Source organism: Mastigoproctus giganteus, chromosome 9, assembly GCF_048544385.1.
Source record: "Mastigoproctus giganteus isolate SK-2022 chromosome 9, ASM4854438v1, whole genome shotgun sequence".
Lineage (NCBI taxonomy): Eukaryota > Metazoa > Arthropoda > Arachnida > Uropygi > Thelyphonidae > Mastigoproctus > Mastigoproctus giganteus.
The window spans coordinates 118,617,982-118,636,474 of record NC_143583.1 but is presented as its reverse complement, the minus strand read 5'-3'; the positions used below and the strand labels follow the sequence as shown (position 1 = coordinate 118,636,474).

Genomic DNA, 18,493 nt, shown 5'->3' with positions numbered 1-18,493 from the left:
ATTAATTTTACATTTTTCAACTGTGTAAGTGTTTTATTATGATTATTTATTGTGTTTGGTAATGTTTTGAATACAAATGTGTGTAAAATCTTAGGTGGTCGGCACCTAACCCTATTTTTCCCATAGGGCCTGTTGTTTATATTGCACGAGAGTTTCTGGGAACACAACTATTGTGTTATATGAGGACTGACTGTACCTACATATTATTTGTATTAATATGTTTGCATAAACTACAATGCACTTAATACTAAGCACAATTTATTTCTCTGTAATTAAAAACAGTACTATTTAATAATAAACACGATTTCAATTAGTCTTTATTTATGAATCGTAAAATTGATGTTTGTTTTAAAGATTTCGCTTTGATATTTCTTAAGTTTCCCAATATGTTAAAAGTCTCATTACTTGCCTCAGTTCCTTCAAAAAAATTGACTAATGTGTCCATTCCACCTTGAGCTTGTGAAATTGTCGGCACTGATTTTGATTCACTTTCAATTGTCATCATATCATCATTGTCTTTACCATCATCATTATCGTCTTCGTTGAGCACAGCATCTACAATGTCACTCTCTGTAGGAAGACCACTAGTTAATAAGTTGTCATTGACTTGTACAAATTCATCGATGTTATCTGTATTAAAACCTACAACATTGCTACATAGCAACCATTCACATAATGGTAAGTTGTTTTCTTCATTTCCATCTTCTTCATCCACCATTGAAATTTCATTTGAATTTAATTTTGATTTCTTGAAGCAATTCAATATGGTTGTTGAAGTAACGTTGTTCCACGCATCATTCAATAAATTTATAGCATCCAATATCGATTTAGACTCAGTAAGTTTCTGTTCTCTTTGACTGATCAGGTGTAGAACTAGAAATCTTTTATAAAATCCTTTCAAACTCTTGATTATACCTATGTCCATTGGTTGTAAAATTGATGTTGCATTGAGAGGCAGAAACACCAGCTTAATGTTGGACAAATTTTGAATCTGGGGATGTGCAGGACAGTTGTCAACTAAAAATAAAATATTTTTCTTCTTTTTGAATAGCTCCTTATTCCAATCATTTCTTGTTTGCAGTGTAATCCACAGGAAGTTTCCTTACATTTTTTTAAAACACCGAAGTTTTAACGATTTTCCAATAACAAACAATTTTTTTTTTATCAGTTCCTGTCATATTTGCACATATGGGCACCATCAAGCGAGCCTTTGATTTTTTTCCACCAACACATTTTTCCCCTTTGAATTTAAAAATATTGTCAGGTGTCAAATTATAAAAAAAAAAAGTCCTGTTTCATCAGGATTGTTAGTAGTAATAGAGGCATGTGATGCAAGAAAGCAAGCGTATGAGCTTACGTAGCATCAGCCAAAAACAAACAATTTCACACAACCATTCCCTCTAAAAGTTTGTCCAGTTCCTCCTTGAATTTATTTAAGCTATCAACTTCCACAACGACAGATGGAAGTTTGTTCCAGAAATTAACCACCCGCTGGCTAAGGGCAAATTTCTGCACATCTATTCTATAACTGCCTTTCCTCATTTTGAATTTATGCACCCTTAGGTTCGTAATATGAGCAAATGGAAGAATCCTATCAGAATTCAGCATGCCTAACCCATTCAAGGCCTTATATACCTCAATCAGATCACCTCGCAGGTGCCTAGTCTTCAGCTGCTGCAATTTGCAGAACTTAAGCCTTTCTTGGTAAGAGAACCCCTTCGTTCTCCTCACCAGTCTCGTTGCCCTTCTCTGTACACGCTCAAGCAACTCTGCATCATTCCTAAATTGAGGCCTCCAGACCTGTATGCAGTACTCAAGACGTGTGCTGACCATTGCTTTATACAAAGGGATAATCACCTCCTTTTCCCTACTAGCAGAATTCCTGTATATCATTGACAATACCATGACCTGCTCTGACAGCCTGTCTGCACTGCTCAGAAAACATATTTAACTGCACAATCGCTCTCAGGTGTTTTTCATTTTCCACCTCCCTAAGTGTAGTACCACACAGTTGGTACGTTTCTCTGGGATTACTTCTACCCATATGCAGTAGTTTGCAATTGTCAATGTTAAACTTCAGTTGCCACTTCTCAGCCCATCTGCCCAAGTTTTCTAGATCCTGTTTCAGTAGCACAACTGCTGTAGATGTCTTCATCATTGAAATCTTTCGTGATTTCTATCCAAACACGGTCAATCTGTTTGGTCAATCATTTACCATTACTGGACTGCAGGTCGAGATTCTCACTAATTTTTGCATAAATAATGTTATGTCAGTTTTTAAATCGATCCAGCCAACCGTTGTTACAACAAAATTGTCTCATTCAAATTGTTTAACAAATTTTTCCACTTGAGTCGTCAAGATCAGACTGTCTATTGAAAATCCAGCACTTCTTGGTGGCTTCTTTGTGTGGTGAACCATTGAAGCAATGCTTCATCAATGTTTGTAACCTTGCACTTTCTAAATTTTTTTTTCGGTTATGTTCTTTTCCAGTGCCGATATGTAAACACGTTTATTCTTCCACAGTGTTGATACTGTTGAAAAGGACAAAGAAAACATTTTACACACTTCAACATTTTTTGCGTCACATTGTAACTCACGAATAATTTTGACTTTTTCGTGAAACGAGGGATTTTCTTTTGTTAGTAAACATGTTTCCAAAGGAAAGGTTCATTTCTAACTGATTTTACTTTAAAATGATAAAGTGATCTGCATACAAAGTTCTAGAAGTCCCAAAATATATACAACGTTCCTGGAAGTCCCAAAATGTATAAAACGTTCCTAGAAGTCCTAAAATGTATACAACGTTCGTAGAAGTCCTGAAATGCATACAATGTTCTTAGAAGTCCTGTTTCCAAAATGCAACAAGCGGAACGCCAATGCACTGTTGTATAACCCCCATCCCTGGAGGACAAGGTCATAAACCGGCTGCTCATCTGATGCAGGTGGTCATAAAGCTAAGTCGCCCTTTTCATTTTTATCTATTCCAAGAATTGGGTTTTTTTTACTACCTGAGCAATTAAGACTGTTTGCATAGTTACCAAAATTTGTTTGGTATATCCATTTAGTACGCTCATTATAACAGTGAGCGATTGTATGGGAATATGCATAAATTAAAATCATTATGGCGTTTTGCTTGTTACAGCTGTGATCTTGCTATTCCCGTGCTCGTTATAACCAAGTTCGACTTGGTTACAATGGCATTTTTTTTTTTTTGCATCCAATCCCTTTGTTATTACATCATAGTAGCCAGTTAAAGATTCCCCATGCTGTGACTGTAGTATAACTATATTACTTTTTGAACCACTGACTTAATTATTTTTCCTGAAACAGAAGTCAAGCTTACAGGTCTGTAATTACTCACTTCGTCTTTTGATCCTACTTTGTGATTAGGAAAAGAGACATTTATACATCTCCAGTCTATAGGGACCTCTCTTGAGTCTAAGGATGCTCTCATAATTATCGCTAACATTTTGCTAACCACTTTTTATGCTTCCTTTAATATAATTGGATAGATCCCATCGGTCTCAGCTGACTTATTTACTCTTAGTTTCAACAATGTGATATACTTCTGGCATTTTCATCCTTGAAAACTTTTTTATGTGTAAATGTAGTTGCAAAATATTTATTTAGTTTGCCAGCAACCTGAACAGGACCATTAAACAGTTATACCATTCATATCCACTGGACTAATGTGATTCATCTTTTTCTTCCTACTGTTAACATAAGCAAAGAACTCTTTGCTACTTTTCTTTGCTTATATTAACACTAGAGGTGATGAATGACTTGAATGCTGATTAGTTTTGGTTTACTGTAGGTTTTGTGCCCCCTGATAATCTGTAAGCATCTCACGTATATTTCTTCTCTGCCACTAGTCTCATCAGTTCATCTGTTATCCATTTAGGTCTAAACTTTGAACAGTATCTGTTACTTGTTATAAAAAGTGTTATTAGTTTCTGCAGTTACCCTGAATATTTCTCATTTAGAATTTTTAGTTGGTAACATCATGAGTTGAATCTTATTGAAGAGAATTTAAAAACTTTCTGAGACCATTGTAGTCACTTTTACAAATGTGACTTCAGTGGTCTCTTGCCTTCACCCTTGACAGTAGTTCTATCTTTAAGTGATCCCACATCAATAAACTTTGATCTCTTCTACCTAGTGATTCTTTTATCTGGAAATTTCAATGTATGAGGAGTCACTGCTCATATCAAGATTATTTCTTTCTCTTCTTTCTTTTTTAACATGCTGTTGCTGTAGAAGTCAGTCATCGAATAAAAAAAATGTTCTTGTTAAGATTGGCATGGTTGCTAAGTGAGAGGCATTTACAATTAATTATTTTGACAATGTGTGACTAAATCTAAATAAGTCACAGTAGTGTGACTACTAAACATGGTTAATGAGCGACTACCCCATAAGTTCCAGTAAATATCTGGGAAGTTAAAACTGTCCATTATAAAATAATCTGATTTACTGACCCATCCTATTTGTCTGTTTAGTTTTCATTATACTCTTTGCATTCATTTGGCATATAACATATTTTTACTTTCATTTTGTTTTCCCAGTGCCTAAGTCTCACCAGACTAACTCAGGATTGTATTGGCCACCCAAATCAACTGATCAGCTGCTTGCACTGCTTTAGATTGTGTGCTTCTTTTTAACCCAGAACATAACTCTTCTCATTTCCCTCTTATTCTGTTTATCCTTTCTGTACACCCCTGTACTCATATTTAAATTCCACATTTTGTATATATAAGTGATGCCATGTTTTCGATATTCCTATAGTGTACATTTCTGATGACTTAACTAGTACCTCATATTCATCAGTTTTGTGTATTATACTCCTTGCACTAGTATACTGAATTTTTCTCAGTCAGGATATGATTTTTTTACATTCAGCTAGCTTTTAGTTATTAAGGAAATAGAAAAGAAATCAGATATATAACCCCCCCTTTTCCCCTTCAAAATCCTTTCTGTTGCTCCCATTGTACATTCTGAAAGGAAACTTGTCAACTTTGCATCATTAGTAGTTCCATGGATCACATGAATTATCCTTACATATTTGGCATTGATGCAGCAGAACTGTGACTCCCTGGGAATGTCACAGTTCCAACTGTTAGAGCAATCTGGTCATATTTTTAATGTGATAAATGCTGAACATTTTGTTTGACAGTTTCATAGGTCAATGTTCAACTTGTTACCTAATCCTGGCCTCAAATGTTATGATACGATATAATATATGCTATAGACATCTTATAGCATATACGTCATAGACATCTTATACGTCTTCTCACTAAAGAGTATACATTTTCATCATTTTCAGTCCAGTTGCTGTGCACTAAATGCACTCTCATAATTTTATTCTTTGAGTTTATTTATTATTATTTTTTTAACTTTTTTATTAGTACCATTGGAATTACAGAGTAAGTCAGAGGGTGGATTTAGACTGAAAATTTTCAGCTAGTAGCCAATAGCAGAATGAAAAAGAAATGCATCAGATTGCATTTACTTCGATATTCTAAAAATGTTTAAAATTTAAAGATATTTTGACCTGATTAAAAATTTTTATAGTTCCAGTAATATATATTTTAATAGGCATTATAGTAGTTTATTAACCCTTTCAGCAGTAAATCTGCTATCCCTTATGTGTTTCCAACTAACCATATACATAGTTCTATCTGTTTTTTAAACATACATAATTTTTGAAATGAAATTGAAGATATTTTCTGGAATTCAGATCCAGAAGTTGATGAAAATGAACTAAGTTATAAATATAATTGTTTTATAATTTTTTTTTTTTTTTTTTTTACAATTAAAAAAATATTCTGATTTGATTTTTGATAATAATTTTTTTCTGGTATTTGGCAGTGAAGTCAGAATAAGAACAATTTAATATTTAAAAGCATTTATATACAAATTTTTAATTTTCAAGCAACTTCAAAATTCCATGAACAAACTCACTCCACAGAGCTGGAGTGAGTTCTGATCCTTAGCAGAAAACTCACTGCCTCATTGTGCATGTGTGCATGCATGCACACTTTAGGAAAATTCACTACTCGAAAGGTTAAAAAGGAAACATATCATGTTGTGATTTACTTGCTGACTATGATTCTCTGGTTTTCTTCAGACCAGCTTGTGATCTGATATATACAGGGTGTCTCAAAAATATTGGTACAAACGTTTAGGGGTGGTAGGTAACATCTAAAGGAATGTGAATTGCATAGGAACCCATAACCGGAAACTTCACGGGAAAGTAGTAGCAGAGGCACAAGAAGCAGAAATGATACAAGACAGTGATTAGTGGCAAACATTTATTTGACATAATATTAACAATGGAGTATGAGATGGATGCATTTAATGATGTTACAACAGATGCTCAAAGGTTCCACCATGAGACACGATGCATCCGTGACACCGACGCAGCATGGATTGGCGGACACAGTCGAACACACCTGGAGTTTCTTTGACAGTAGCAGCAGCACAGACGAGTCTCGCCCCGAGATCCATTTCCGTCTCCACAGGCAATTCATACACGATAGATTTAAGGGCCCCCCACAGAAAGAAATCAAGGCTCGATAAATCAGGTGAGCGTGGGGGCCAGGCAACGGGTCCACCACAGCCAATCCATCGACATCCAAAACGCCTGTTCAAATGGTCACGAACAAACCTTCCATAATGGGCAGGCGCCCCGTCATGTTGAAACCAAATGCTGCTTCTCTCATTTGCTGGAACATCGTCAAGTAACCCTGGTAGAACTTGTTCAAGAAAGATCCGATATTTAGCGGAGTTCATGCGGGATCGTAACAGGTATGGGCCAACTAAGCAGTCACTGACCATACCTGCCCACACATTTATTGCGAAGTGATGTTGGGCCGCATGGGGGCGCACACTGTGTGGGTTGTCGTGAGCCCACACATGAGCATTATGCTGATTGAATAAGCCTTCCCGAGTGAAATAAGCCTCATCCGTGAACAAAACATAGGCTGGAAAATTCAAGTCTTGAACACTTTCTTGGAGAAACCATTGCGCAAAAGCCACACGTGCAGGATGGTTTTGGGGTAGCAGTAACTGAACCCTTTGGAGATGAAAGGGATGGAAGAAATCATTGTGCCAGACACGCTGTACAGTGCAACGAGACACTCCTAAGGCAGAGGCAACGGCATGTGCACTGGTAGTAGGATTATTCTGGACGGCATTCAACACACTTTCTTCCATGGCGGGAGTTCGCGTTGAACGTGGTCTGCCTGCACTACTTCTGTTACCGCTAAATGACCCATAATCACACAAATTTTGATGTACACGTGCAAACAAACGGTGGTCTGGTACATGTCTGTCTGGGAAGCATTCTTCATAAATTCATTGAGCGGCTCGTCCATTGCCCTCTGCTAATCCATACACTAGGCACACATCTGCCAGCTCACAGTTTGTATATCGATGCATGATCTTCATGCGACGACTACTGCTTGAATGAGTAAACCAGAAATTTTCCCTCTCGCGAACTGATGAACAGCGCCATGTACCGACTTAGGGTGACGTTTCTGGTTATAGGTTCCTATGCGATTCACATTCCTTTAGATGTTACCTACCTCCCCTAAAGGTTTGTACCAATATTTATGAGACACCCTGTATAAGTTACAAGATAGTTTTTGCTTTATTCAAGGAACAAAATAATAGGAAAAGAGGGTAAAATGTAATTATATATTACATTAAATTTGAATATGAATTTATTTACATATTTCAGTTTTAAAATTACTTTTTTGTAATTTTTTGAAGGTGTCCCTGTGAATAGCCAAGACTCAGAGGGAGTAACAGCACTTCAAGCTGCTGCTGCTTGTGGTCATGAAAAGGTGGTTCAGATTTTGCTTTCATTAGATGCAAATGTTGATCTTCCTAATAATTATGGGTGGACACCACTCATGCATGCTGCTAGGTATGGCCATATTGCTGTAGTTCATGCACTTCTACAGAAAAGAGCTAGGGTAAATTCATTTAATAAATTAGGTATGTATATTTAAAAACCTATCTCTGCTTATATATTCATTTTACCACTCATTTCCTCCTTCATACCACCATATCATTTCTTACTTATCCTTGTATTTTGTTTTTCAGCTGTTTTTTCTCTTACTGCAGTAATGGCATTTTTTTTTTTTTTTGTCATGTCATCTCATGTCATATTATAAAAATGTCATTGAAAATTGGTGTAACAATGTAAAAGTTTATTGTATTTTTTCTATCTCTAACTTTGATGAACTTTTAAGTCAGTTTTGCTAAAAGATTGATCATGTAAAACTCTTACTATGAATTAGGACTTATACAAATTCATATTGTAAATAATTATACATATAAAATATTTAAAGTAACTGACTCTGTGTTTATAAATATGTATCTGCATATACTTAATGTTAGTAAATCACAGTGATCTTTGTTATAAACAAATAGTTATGAACAAATAAATGTTATAAACAAATGGAAAGCCATAAGCAAAAATGCATGTTATTATTAGTATTGGCAAAATGATGCAAGAAAGTAAGATTATATACTGACCATTAAAAATAAAAGGTAAAAAATTTATTTCTCTCTTATTTCTTGCACACAGTGCTGGCTATGTTGGAATAATCTGTGATTGCTAAAGATGCCTCATAGAAGAGATAAATATGTTATAAAAAGGGGACTTTTTTTAAAAAAGGAAACAGTGAGCAGATAGCAGGAAGAGAAAACTGAAGGATAGCAATGTTTAAAATTTTGAATGGTTACTTCCTTAGTTTGGAAATTCAAAGGTATCTTTAAAATGTTTTAAAGTGAATGCAATTTACTCATGACAAAGGGTATATATACATACTACATTGTGAAAAAGATAAAACATCTGTGTTGGAAACAGAAGAGCAAGTTCAATCTTGATTTAATCTTTTTTAATGTACAGTAAAGACTGAAATTACCAATACATATGAATTTAAAAGTATGAGAGGAATAAATGCATTTATATATCTTGCATGGGAAATTGGAATTGAACATCTTTTTAAAATAAAAGGATTGAAAAATCAAAGAACTGGTGGCTTAATTTTGTACATATGTTCCATCAAGCTGTTTCTTTTAGAAATTTTATTTTGGATGTTATTTCATACAGTATCAAAATTTTGTTAACTTGATACTGTATTAGTAATTGAGTTCAAAACTTTAATTGAATTCATTGAAATCCTACTAGGAGCTTAAGGGAGAAATTTCCAGCAATCAGTGCCATGAAAGTGAAAGAAGGAATCTATGAGGCCTCAAATCATAGAGCTTTTGCAGGATGAAGGCTTTGAAAAAAGAACTAAAAGCTTGGCAAGCTTTCAAATGATTTTTTGTAGATACTTTTTTTGGGTAACCAGGTCTCTCACATACCAAGGTGGAGTTCAGAAACTGCTTTATGTATATAAAGAAAAGGGATGTTGTATGGCACTGAAACTTTATTTCTTGCATTTGCATTTAGACTTCTTTCCCAAAACTTTGGTACAGTGAGTGATGAGCAGGGGTGGGGGGAATGATTTCATCAAGACATTAAGTCAGTGGAGCTGACCGGGCTAGCCAGGTGGGTAAAGTGCCTGCTTGGCAACTCAAAGGTTGCGGGTTCGAATCCCACCTCAGGCTTGGATCAGAGTAAAATGCAAAAACTTTGGTAGGTGCATTATAGCCACAGAAGCTGATGCACCAACAACTAGAAAAAAAAAAAAGAAAAAAGTCAATGGAAAATTTCTGCCTAGGTTTCTGGAATGAATGTATGTCAACAGGCTACTGCTGGTTGTTGTAATGTGACATTCTCTACAAAATGCACCAAAAGAAATCATCCACGCGAGATTTTTAAATTGTACTTATCTTTTTTACAATAGTATACCACATTATTTTAACTATGCGCGTAAAGTGTATTGCATTTAAACAGTAAAAGTGATAAAAATGTAATTGTAACCAATCTTTTGTTTTGTAATGAAATAATTTTAACTTATGATATCATCAGTAGTCATATTACTAAAAACTGCATATGCTAGAAAAAATGTGAGAAAATATTTGAAATTGATGTGTAGAACTGGTTAGGTTTATAAAGATATTTAGAAAGGTGTGTTTACATCTTTTATATAGTATGAACCAGAGCTCTAATGCTCAATACAGTCTATGTTGATATCAATATTTGTAAAATTTTTTTTTTTTTCTTTTTTATGTAAACCCCAAACACGAGAGGTATTAGAACCTATACTACTTAGTACCATGCTTGGGTTGGAGGTTGAGAAGACGAAAGAAGATATTTGTTGACATTGGACTTGAACTTCTGCAGACTGTAATTTTCAGGAAATACGTATGAAGGAAGGTTGTTCCAGAAAACGGCAGTTGAATGAATAAATGAGGAAGATGAAAAGTTGGTTCTGTGAGTTTGAAGTTGGACAGTAAATGGACGTTGGTTGGTGGCGACACGTGTTTCGACTGTTTTGAAAGAGAGAGCGGGAATTATAGAAGCCAATTCAGAAGAACAGTGCCCATGGAAGTATCTGTAGAAGAGGCATGCAGCAGAAACAGTACGTCTATGAGACAGCGAGTGGAGAGACTCTTGTTAGAGATGAATCATCATTAATTAACCTAACTGCCCTCTTCTGAATGGAATCAAGAAGCATGAGAGATGTTTTGGGGGCACCACCCCAGATGTGGAAACAATATTCCATGGCAGGGCAGATTTGCGATTTATACAGAATGAGCAGCTGTTTGGAAAAAAAGTAACGCCGAGAGCGAAAGAGAAAACCAAGTTTTTTAGATGCAGAGGAAGCAATATTTGTAATGTGCTTATGCCAAGAGAGATTAGAAATAAGGGTAATCCCCAAAAGAGATATATCATTTTGCCTAGAAATCGGAGTGTCACTAAAGATAAGCATAGGGGCAGAAGAATCCTTTTTGCGAGATATAAGACAAGACTGAGTTTTAGAAGGGTTGAAATCAACTATGTTGTCTTTGCCCCACTGGAGAATTACATGAAGATCGGCATTTAAGGAATTGGTAGCAGATATTCGAGAAGTTGAAGCTGATTGAGCAGGGCTAGGTTTCTCAAAATGGAAAGTGGAATGCAATGTGCTATCATTGCCAAAACTATGGATAGGATTTCTAGTCAATGGAAGAAGGTCATTAATATACAAGAGGAAAAGAACTGAACCTTCGGGAACACCACCATTAGTGGAGAAGTTAGAATACAGACAGCCATCTACCATCACCCTCAGTGAGCGAGCAGAGAGAAAACTGGATAACCAATTACTAAAAACAGTTGGCAAACCATAAGATGGAAGCTTGTTTAGAAGATCTTTATACCAAACACGATCGAAAGCCTTTGAGATGTCAAGAACAACTACTTGGGTTTCACCGAACCTTTCCATTGAATTAGTCCATAAATGGGTAACATAAGTCAGAATATCACAAGTGGATCGACACTGACAGAATCCATACTGGCGATCGTTGATCAGACAAATGTTTTCTAGGTAGTTTAAGAGTTGGAGGTTAATTGATTTCTCCATTACTTTAGAAAGAGTAGAAGTAATTGCAATGGGACGACAGTTGGATCGGAGGGATTTGTCACCCTTTTTAGGAACTGGCTGGATATGAGCAAATTTCCAAGCAGAAGGAAAAATACCTTTGGAATAAGAAAGTGAAAAAAGCGGCAAAGAATAGGAGTAAGTTCAGGAGCACAGGTTTTGAGAACAAGTGGAGAAATACCATCGGGACCTGGAGCTTTCTTAGCATCAAGATTCGTCAAAATCCTTCTGACATCCTTTTGATGGAAGACCACAGGAGGTATTGAATGGAGCATGTTGGGAATGGTGGGAGCTGTTTTACCAAGATCATTAATACATGAGTTGGAAGAAAAATGGGATGTTGCAGGTTAGCTTTATCCTTGGCTAAAGTGACAACAGAACCATCTGGTTTGGACAGAGGTGGGAGCAGAGATGGGCAAAAGTTGCGGCCAATAGCTTTGGCAAGAGACCAGAATTCTCGGCTACCATTAGGGCAAGAAGCAAGTTTTCTACTTTTAGCCAGTTCAAACTCTAGTTTGGACTGATTAATAAGGGAGGGAGAGGGGTTATGCTATTAGTTAAGAAACACATAAAATCCAAGGAAGTGAAGCCAGTCGACATCGCTGGACAGTGCAGTGTCGAGTCAGTTTGGTGTGACATAAGCATTCGGAGATCAAAATTGAGAGCAGGAGTGTGCTATAGGCCTAATGACTCTGATGAGTATAATAGGAAACTGTACAGGGAAATAGAGTGGGACAGTACATCAGAGAGTCTTATAATGGGGGATTTTAATTTCCCAGATATTGACTAGAATTTGTGGGTTGGTCACTCACACACTAGCAAGGCTTTTGTGGATTTATTGGATGATTGTTTTCTACATCAGCATGTTCGGGAGGCAACTAGAGGGAGTAGTACTCTTGATTTGATTATCAGTAGTGATTCTTCATGTATTAAGAATCTGCAGATAAAGGAACCACTAGGTGGCAGCGATCACAGTGTGCTGAAATGGGATTTGCTCAAAGAGGTAACTACCATCAGGGGTAAAGGGAAGGGTGATTGCTTTCGTCAAGGCGACTACGATGGTCTGAGACAGTATTTAAATTCTGTGCAGTGGGACCAACTGAAGATGTTACAAACAGCAAATTCAAAATGGGAAACATTCAAAGAACTTATTTTGGAAGCTACTAGGCTTTACATACCAACTAAGAAATATTGTTCAGGGATTAGGCCTAAATAGATGTCAAATGAAGTAATGAGATATGACAGAGAAGAAAAATGCATGGGATACATATAAATTAGCACGTGACACAGAAGCCCAGGATAGATACCATTTGATCTGTAACCAAGTTACAAAGGAGTTAGGCAGGCAAAGGCAGATTACGAGAAATCTTTGGCAAGGGATGCAAAGAAAAACAGCAAAGAGTTCTTTACTTATGTAAACTCTAGAAGGAAGGGGATGAATCAGATTGGTCCACTTGATATCGATGGGTCAACTGTTGATGATCCTGCTCATGTAGCTAACAAACTAAATGAATATTTTGCTTCGACATTCACACATGAGGAGTTATTCAGCGTGGTGTATTCAAATCTGGCAGTAAGCTAGAGAATCTTGTAATAACTGAGAGTAAAGTGGAGGAGAAATTGTTGAAGATAAACACAAGAAAAGCACCTGGGGTGGATGGGATCTATCCAGTTATATTAAAGGAGGTAGCAAAGGAAGTAAGCAAACCCTTAGCCCTAATTATGAGAGCTTCCTTGGACTCAGGGGAGGTACCCACAGACTGGAGATGTGTAAATGTGACCCGAATTCACAAAGGAGGATCAAAGGACGACACAAGTAATTATAGACCTGTGAGTTTAACTTCTGTTCCAAGAAAATTAATGGAGGCACTGGTTAAAAAAGCACTGCAGGATCATCTCGACAAGACTTCAGTTATAGCTCGGACACAGCATGGTTTTGTTAAGGGGATGTATTGCCTGACCAATTTGATTGGATACTATGATGCAGTCACAAAAGAACTGGATGCAGGGAATAACTTTGATATTATATACTTGGATCTTAGAAAGGCTTTTGATACTGTTGCACATGGAAGACTGCTGCACAAATTGCAGCAGTGTGGCATTGGAGGCAAATTGCTGCTATGGATAAAGGGGTGGTTGAGGGGGAGAAGACAGAGAGTGGTAATCAATGGTCACTGCTCTTCTTGGACTAATATTATTAGTGGAGTCCCTCAGGGTTCAGCATTGGGTCCATTGTTGTTTTCTGTATTTATAAATGATATTGATGATGGTATATCAAGCTTAATGTCCAAGTTTGCAGACGATACAAAGGTTGGCAGGGTTGTCAAGGACACTACTGACACTATGCTGCTGCAACAAGGTCTGGAAAGGTTGAGCAGATGGGCTGAGAGGTGGCAAATCAAGTTTAACATTGACAAATCTAAAGTACTACATATGGGAAACAGCAACCCCAGAGCAACATATCAACTCTGTGTTACTACACTGACAGTGGTAGAGAATGAAAAGGATCTGGGGGTAATTGTGCAGGCAGAGATGAAGTTCTCTGAGCAGTGCAGATGGGCTGCAAGAGTAGCTCATGGTGTCTTGTCAATGATATACAGGAATTTTTCTAACAGGGATAATGAGGTGATTATTCCCTTGTATAAGACAATGGTCAGGCCACACTTTGAGTACTGTATACAGGTCTGGAGGCCTCATTTCAAGAAGGATATAGAGCTGCTGGAACGAGTACAGAGAAGGGCAACAAGATTAGTGAATGGAACAAAGGGGTACTCTTACAAAGAAAGGCTTAAGTTTTGCAAATTACAGTGTCTGGAGACTAGGCACCAGCGAGGTGATCTGATAGAGGTGTATAAAGCCTTGAATGGTTTGAGCATGCTCAATGCTGATGGAATTCTTCCTCTTGTTCAGAATAATCGCCTAAGAGGGCATAAATTCAAATTGAGGAAAGACAGATGTAGGATAGATGTGCGGAAATTTGCCTTTATCCTGAGAAAGAGAGGAATGATGATATCCAGCTCAGGACCCTGGGTTTGCCAAGCCCATACTCACCAGATGTGAGCCCCTGGGGTTTTGTAGGCAACAGTAAAGTAATTAAAGGAAATACATTATTAATTCAAAACTGAACCATGGGTTGCAAAGTTGACTTCCAAACTTGACCCAGGTCAAGTTTGGGAGTTAAAAAAAAAAGGCTAGCTACCTCTGATGTTAGACCCTCAGGTTCGTAATCTGGGCAAGCAGAAGAATCCCATCAGAATTGTGCCTGCTTAACCCATTCAAGGGCTCATACACCTCAATCAGATTACCTTACAGGTGTCTAGTCTCCAGCTGCTGCAATTTGTAGAACTTAAGCCTTTCTTGGTAAGAGAACCCCCTTTGTTCCCCCTCACCAATCTTGTTGCTCTTCTCTGTGCTCATTCTAGCAACTCTAAATCCTTACTAAAATGAGGTTTCCAGACCTGTAAGCGGTACTCAAGGCATGGCCTGACCATTGCCTTATACAAAGGCAGTGGTCAGGGTTAATCACCTCCTTTTCCCTACTCACAAAATTCCTGTATATCACTGACAATACCACATGGCCTGCTCTGGCAGCCTGTCTGCACTGCTCAGGAAACTTCATATCTGACTGTACAATTACTCCCATGTCTTTTTCATTTTCTACCACCCTAAGTGTGGTACCACACAGTTGGTACATTTTTCTGGAGTTACTTCTACCCATATGCAGTACTTTGCATTTGTCAATGTTAAACTTCAGTTGCCACTTCTCAGCCCATCTGCCCAACTTTTCTAGATGCTGTTGCAGTAGACATTGCATTACTGTCATTAACAACCTTTGTATCATCTACATACTTGGACATTAAGCTTGATATATCTTCATCAATATCATTGATAAATATACTAAACAACAGTGGGCCCAACACCAAACCCTGGGAGACTCCACTAATAACATTAGTCCATGAAGAGCAGTGTCCATTGATTACCACTCTCTATTGTCTCTGACTCGACCATCCTTTTATCTATTGTAGCAACTTGCCCTTAATGCCACTGCTCCAACTTGTACAGTAGTCTTCCATGCCTAACAGCATCAAAAGCTTTCCTGAAATCCAAGTATATGATATGAAAATTATTTTTTGCATCCAGCTTTTTTTAAATTTTATATTTGACTCTTTTAGAAAGATATGTTGAGCTATTCCAAATTTTATTAAAATCAGATAGATAGCTATATATATTGATAGTTGATACGTTGTTTTCTATTTCTTTTTTTTTTTTTTTTCATTTTAAAGAATAAATGAAATTATTATTTATTTTTTTCATTCATATTACACCTAGGCTGTCCATATACTGTGTATTCTAGCTGAAGTGTTGGATATTATTTTTGTGCTACTTATGTGAGGAATGAATGAGCAACATGGCAGATGTGCAGAAAGGAAAAGTTCTCAATTTAAATTCTGCACACAAAGGTTTAACCAATAAATTTGTGATTATTCCATTGTGTAGGTAATTATTCCATTTTATAAGACATTGGCCAGGCTTCATCTTCAATACTGCATACAGATCTGGAGGCCTCATTTTAGGAAGGCCTCAAATTGCCGAAATGAAAAAAAGTCTCCATTTCAGCAATTTGAGGCAATATGATTTAGGATTTTAAGGTTTTGAATGAATTGAAAAAGCTCAATGCTCATGGAATTCTTGCTCTTGCTCAGATTATGCACAAGCAGAGGCAGATTAAGGTCGATTGAGGCCCCGGGCGCAGAAGAAAATATTGGGCCCCTTAAAAAAAAAGAGGGGAACAGGGAAAATAAAAATACATGTTAACCATTTTTTTAAATAAATAAAAAATATTATGTACTATTAATGTTTTATTTCCAATAAAATTTGAATATAATATATGTATAATATAATTAATAATAGCATAATAATCACAAATATTTGAACTAATAGTTGAACATATATAAAGTATAATATACGTATAATAGGAGTAACAATCAGAAATTTGAACAAAAAAATCTTAGAATTTTACTTGAAATTAAAATTACAAATGTGAAAATATTTAAATAAATTATATTCTTGCTTTTCATTTTGCAAACTTATTAACTATCTCATCACAATCAATAATTTTAAGTAAATCGCTCTCTATATATATAAAATAGCCATATTATTTAGACTGAAATTGAATTTCTTAGATAATTTTTTACTCTTTTTAGACAAGAAAATGTGCGTTCCCCCTATGCATTTGAAATTGGCATGGTTAACAAAATTTTCAAAATAATTTCCACATTTGGAAAAGTTGCTTTCATATCTAATGCTTTTTTTGTATATATGTATTATTAATTGATCGCTTGTCTTCTTCATCTAAAAAGATTAAAAACTGCAACTCATCTTTAAAATTACTTGAATCAAGGTCATCTTTATACATTTATATTAAATTTCTATTAACTCATTTTTTCTTTTCTTCTACACACAATGTAAACAGGAAAAAATTACTTATAACATTTTCATAGATTTTTCCACGTCTGTTCAGTTCTGCTATTAAATGATCGCATATTATGTAAAAAAAATTCCTTTCGATTTTCTGTACATGTTCGTTCGCGATCATCTTCAAATGTTTTTATCTGTTAGTTCTTTAACTTCTGATTCGATTTCGTTGAAATTATGTCTTATGTTTTCATTAATAAAAATTTCTAGACTTTTTAATAACGACGCACCTTTAACAATTGTGCAGTCAATAGATTGTAAAGATTTACTCGTTGCGTTGATTCTTTGCAAAATTTTATTCCATAGGACTGTCATTACAGCAGTTTCATAATCATCCATTTCTTTAAGTAATGATTTTGCTTCAATAACAACATTTTTTTTTTTTTTTCTTTTGTGGAATTGCATATCTCATCTAATGCCTCTTTTATATTTTTGTAGCCACATTTTAATGCTAAAACTGCATCAGCCCTGGCAGACCACCTTGTACCTGACAATTTCTTTAATGTATAAGAACCTTTATCCAATTTATTGCGTAACATATTCCATCGAAACGTTGATGCAGAGAAAAAAAACAAACAAATTTTGTGCGAATAAAAAATATCTGGAAGCATTACTACAACTCCCTGCAGCAACATAACCAACTAAATTAAGTGAATGACTGGGGCACGGAATAAACGTTGCTGATGGAGCATGTTGTCTTATTCTTGTTTGCAGACCATTGTACTTGCCCGACATATTTGCTGCATTGTTGTATGATTGTCCACGGCAATATTTTATATCTACTGGCAAATTTTGCAAGGTAGATAAAACTGTCTCTTCTAGATACTCCGCATCTTGTCTTTCTATAGGGAAGAACTTTAAAAATCTTTCTTTAACATCCCCATTTGCTGATAAATAGCGCACTACAAAAGTAAGTTGATCCACATGTACAACATCGGGTGTAGAATCTAAAATAATATTATACTATTTTGCACATTTTATTTCCTCCACAATGTGTGCCATAAGATAATCGGCAGTTTTTGCAAAAGTTCATCACACGTCTGATGTGATAAGTAATTTACATGTCCGCTACCTTGATTTCCATGCTTTTGTAAGTGCAACTTTAAAAAATTGTCACATTTGCTCAAATACTCTAAACTAGTCAAATAATTGCCTTTTCTCGAAGACGTTGCACTCTCATTATGGCCTCTGAAAGCAATGCCCAAACTTGCGAGGAATTTTATTGTGGATACAATTCTTCGCAGAATCTCTCTCCAATAATTTTCTTTTTGCAATGTAATTTGCAGATTTTGAACATCAATGCGATTTAACGTAGAGGAGTGCTTGTATAATGTACACGTTGAAGCGACGTGCTCTTTTGACATTTCATGCTCGGACAAAGTTATTCCAATATTTTTTCAATTTTGGAACCCTGTAGTCAACTTAGACTTTGAGCCCGAAAACATTTTGCATGGGTAACAATAAATTGATTTGGATG

At 36.1% G+C, this 18,493-nt stretch overlaps 1 protein-coding gene across 1 annotated transcript in view; it reads left to right on the top strand.

The window, feature by feature from the left end:
- The first annotated feature begins 560 nt into the window (after positions 1 to 560).
- LOC150080675 (ankyrin repeat and SAM domain-containing protein 6-like) overlaps positions 561 to 18,493 on the top strand; it is a 270,192-nt gene continuing 252,259 nt past the window's right edge. Inside the window, exons 1-2 of the mRNA XM_090380780.1 lie at positions 561 to 678; positions 7,772 to 7,999. Of these exons, the coding sequence (XP_090236906.1) occupies positions 561 to 678; positions 7,772 to 7,999 (346 nt within the window). The remainder of the gene's footprint in view (positions 679 to 7,771; positions 8,000 to 18,493) is intronic.